We start from the raw sequence: 347 nt of genomic DNA, 5'->3' as shown, positions 1-347 counted from the left end.
GACCCCCATCCCTACGCCCATGCCAGCCGTCATCAGCTACTTGAACAGCAACACCCGCGCCCTGGCAGCTGAGCAGAGCTGGGTCAACATGGCAGCTGGGCAGCAGGGGAAGGCGCCCCCCAGCTCGGCAGGATCTTCTACCCCCAGCAGTGTCCAGCATCCCCTTCCTGAGCAGGAAGAGCCACTGGAGCAGCTACTCCCACCCCCACCTGGGCCACCTATCGCCGTGGCGGGTGAGGAGGAGCTGTCGGAGGAACGGCCGGTCTCTGCTGCCTGCACCACCGTGGAGATGCATGAGCCACCGCTGCTCATGGACACGCGGCGCTTGAGCAGGGCCAGTAAGTCCA

At 65.7% G+C, this 347-nt stretch overlaps 1 protein-coding gene across 1 annotated transcript in view; it reads left to right on the top strand.

Moving 5' to 3' along the window:
* The window catches only part of LOC104496234 (gap junction alpha-3 protein-like), a 1,667-nt gene that overhangs the window by 1,121 nt on the left and 199 nt on the right, over positions 1-347 (top strand). The window contains exon 3 of the mRNA XM_010139317.1: positions 8-345. Within this exon, the coding sequence (XP_010137619.1) occupies positions 8-345 (338 nt within the window). The remainder of the gene's footprint in view (positions 1-7; positions 346-347) is intronic.

The sequence above is a fragment of the Buceros rhinoceros genome, unplaced genomic scaffold (genome assembly GCF_000710305.1).
Source record: "Buceros rhinoceros silvestris isolate BGI_N320 unplaced genomic scaffold, ASM71030v1 scaffold11947, whole genome shotgun sequence".
Classification (NCBI taxonomy): domain Eukaryota; kingdom Metazoa; phylum Chordata; class Aves; order Bucerotiformes; family Bucerotidae; genus Buceros; species Buceros rhinoceros.
This window is presented reverse-complemented; position numbering and strand designations above follow the sequence as displayed.